At 59.7% G+C, this 1,949-nt stretch overlaps 1 protein-coding gene across 1 annotated transcript; it reads left to right on the top strand.

The window, feature by feature from the left end:
- Positions 1–7: 7 nt before the first annotated feature.
- ISLR2 (immunoglobulin superfamily containing leucine-rich repeat 2) lies at positions 8–1,943 on the top strand (the record flags this gene model as incomplete). Its single annotated transcript, XM_009584845.1, has 1 exon — positions 8–1,943. A coding segment is annotated over one exon (1,936 nt), but the record flags the coding sequence as incomplete, so codon positions are not given.
- Positions 1,944–1,949: the final 6 nt, after the last annotated feature.

Consider the following 1,949-nt stretch of genomic DNA (forward strand, 5'->3'; position numbering starts at 1 on the left):
CCGGGCGTGCCCCGAGCCCTGCGCCTGCGTGGACAAGTACGCCCACCAGTTCGCCGACTGCGCCTACAAGGATCTTCAAGTGGTGCCCACGGGATTGCCCTCCAACGTGACCACCCTCAGCCTCTCGGCCAACAAGATCACCTCGCTGCAGCGACGTTCCTTTGTGGAGGTGACCCAGGTCACCTCCCTCTGGTTGGCACACAACGAGATCCGCTCCATCGAGCCCGGTACCTTCGCCATCCTGGTGCAGCTGAAAAACCTCGACATCAGCCACAATCAGATTGTGGACTTCCCCTGGCAGGACCTCTACAACCTCAGCGCTCTCCAGCTGCTCAAGATGAACAATAACCACATGGCTCTGGTGCCTCAGGGGGCTTTCCACACGCTGAAGGACCTCCGGTCCCTACGCATCAACAACAACAAGTTCACCACCCTTGCAGAGGGTATCTTTGACTCGCTTAGTTCCCTCTCCCACCTGCAGATCTACAACAACCCCTTTGAGTGCTCCTGCAAGCTCCAGTGGTTGAAGAAGTGGATGGACAGCACGCTCATCTCCATCCCCGAGAAGGACTCCATCACTTGTGCCCTCCCGGAGCAGCTCCGAGGAGTGCCGGTGGGGAAGATCCCAGACGTGCAGTGCACCTCGCCTACCGTGCAGCTCACCTATTACCCCAACCTGGACACCACGGAGCTCTTTGACGGCTTCACCCTGACGCTGCACTGTGCCGTGACGGGCACCCCGCCGCCCGAAGTGAGCTGGAAGATCCGCACCTCCAGCCAAACCCTGGAGCTCAATGGGAACCCGAAGGAGAGCGCTGGGAAGGACCTCCCCAAACAGGACCCCGAGCGCTTCTTGGTCTTCAAGAATGGCACGTTGGTGATTCCCCACCTGAGCAAGCGGGAAGAAGGCACCTACACCTGCCTGGCCACCAACGAAATAGGGAGCAACCAGACCTCGGTCAACGTGGCTGTGGCGGGCACTCAGAAATACCCACTGCAGCCCGGGAGGGACCCACTGGGGGGCAAAGCACAGCCAGGTGACAAGAAGCCTGGGGCCAAGGGAGCAAAGAACAGTGTGCTCATGCCAGATGAGAGGAACAAACCTCTCGGTCCCACCCGGCAGAGCCAACCATCCTCAGCAGCTGGGACAGAGTCCACAGGAGATGGGCAAGTCCCTTTCCAGCTTCCACCCTTTGAGAAGAAGTGTGGCTCCGCACAAACCAGCAAATACATTTCCAACCACGCCTTCAACCAGAGCGGCGATTTCAAGCAGCACACGTTCGACCTGGGGGTGATCGCCTTAGATGTGTCGGAGCGCGATGCCCGGGTGCAGCTCACACCCACCTACATGCAGCCTGAGAAGGTCCACCTCAGGATGCTTTACCTGTGCCAGGAGAGCAGCCAGGGCCACGCCTTAGTCCAGTGGTCCAAGATCGAGGAAGGGGTGAACTCATACTGGTTCCAGGGCTTGAACCCCGGCACCAACTACTCCGTGTGTCTCACCTACCTGGGGGAGGACTGCCAGGTACAAGTGGTCTTCACCACCAAAAAAGAGATCCCCTCGCTCATCATCATCGTGGTCGTGAGCATCTTCTTGCTGGTGCTGGCCACCTTACCCCTGATGGGGGCCACGTGGTGCCACCTCCTCTCCAAGTACCAAGGGAAGACCTACAAGCTCATCATGAAGGCCCAGAACCCGGACCAGATGGAGAAGCACATGGCTGCCGACTTCGACCCCCGCGCCTCCTACCTGGAGTCCGAGAAGAACTACAATCCCAGCGAGGTGGGGGAAGCGGACGTGGAGGAAGAAGACGAGGAGGAGGAGGATGACGACGAAGGAGGCAGGCGGAGGAGGAGGAGAGAAGCTGAAGGGGCTCCGGAGCTGGAGCGAGAGGAGAGCGTGGCAGCCAGCTCCATGGTGGAGTCGCAATCCAAAGCCAACGGCGAGG

Source organism: Fulmarus glacialis, unplaced genomic scaffold, assembly GCF_000690835.1.
Source record: "Fulmarus glacialis isolate BGI_N327 unplaced genomic scaffold, ASM69083v1 Scaffold49279, whole genome shotgun sequence".
NCBI classification, from domain to species: Eukaryota; Metazoa; Chordata; class Aves; order Procellariiformes; family Procellariidae; genus Fulmarus; species Fulmarus glacialis.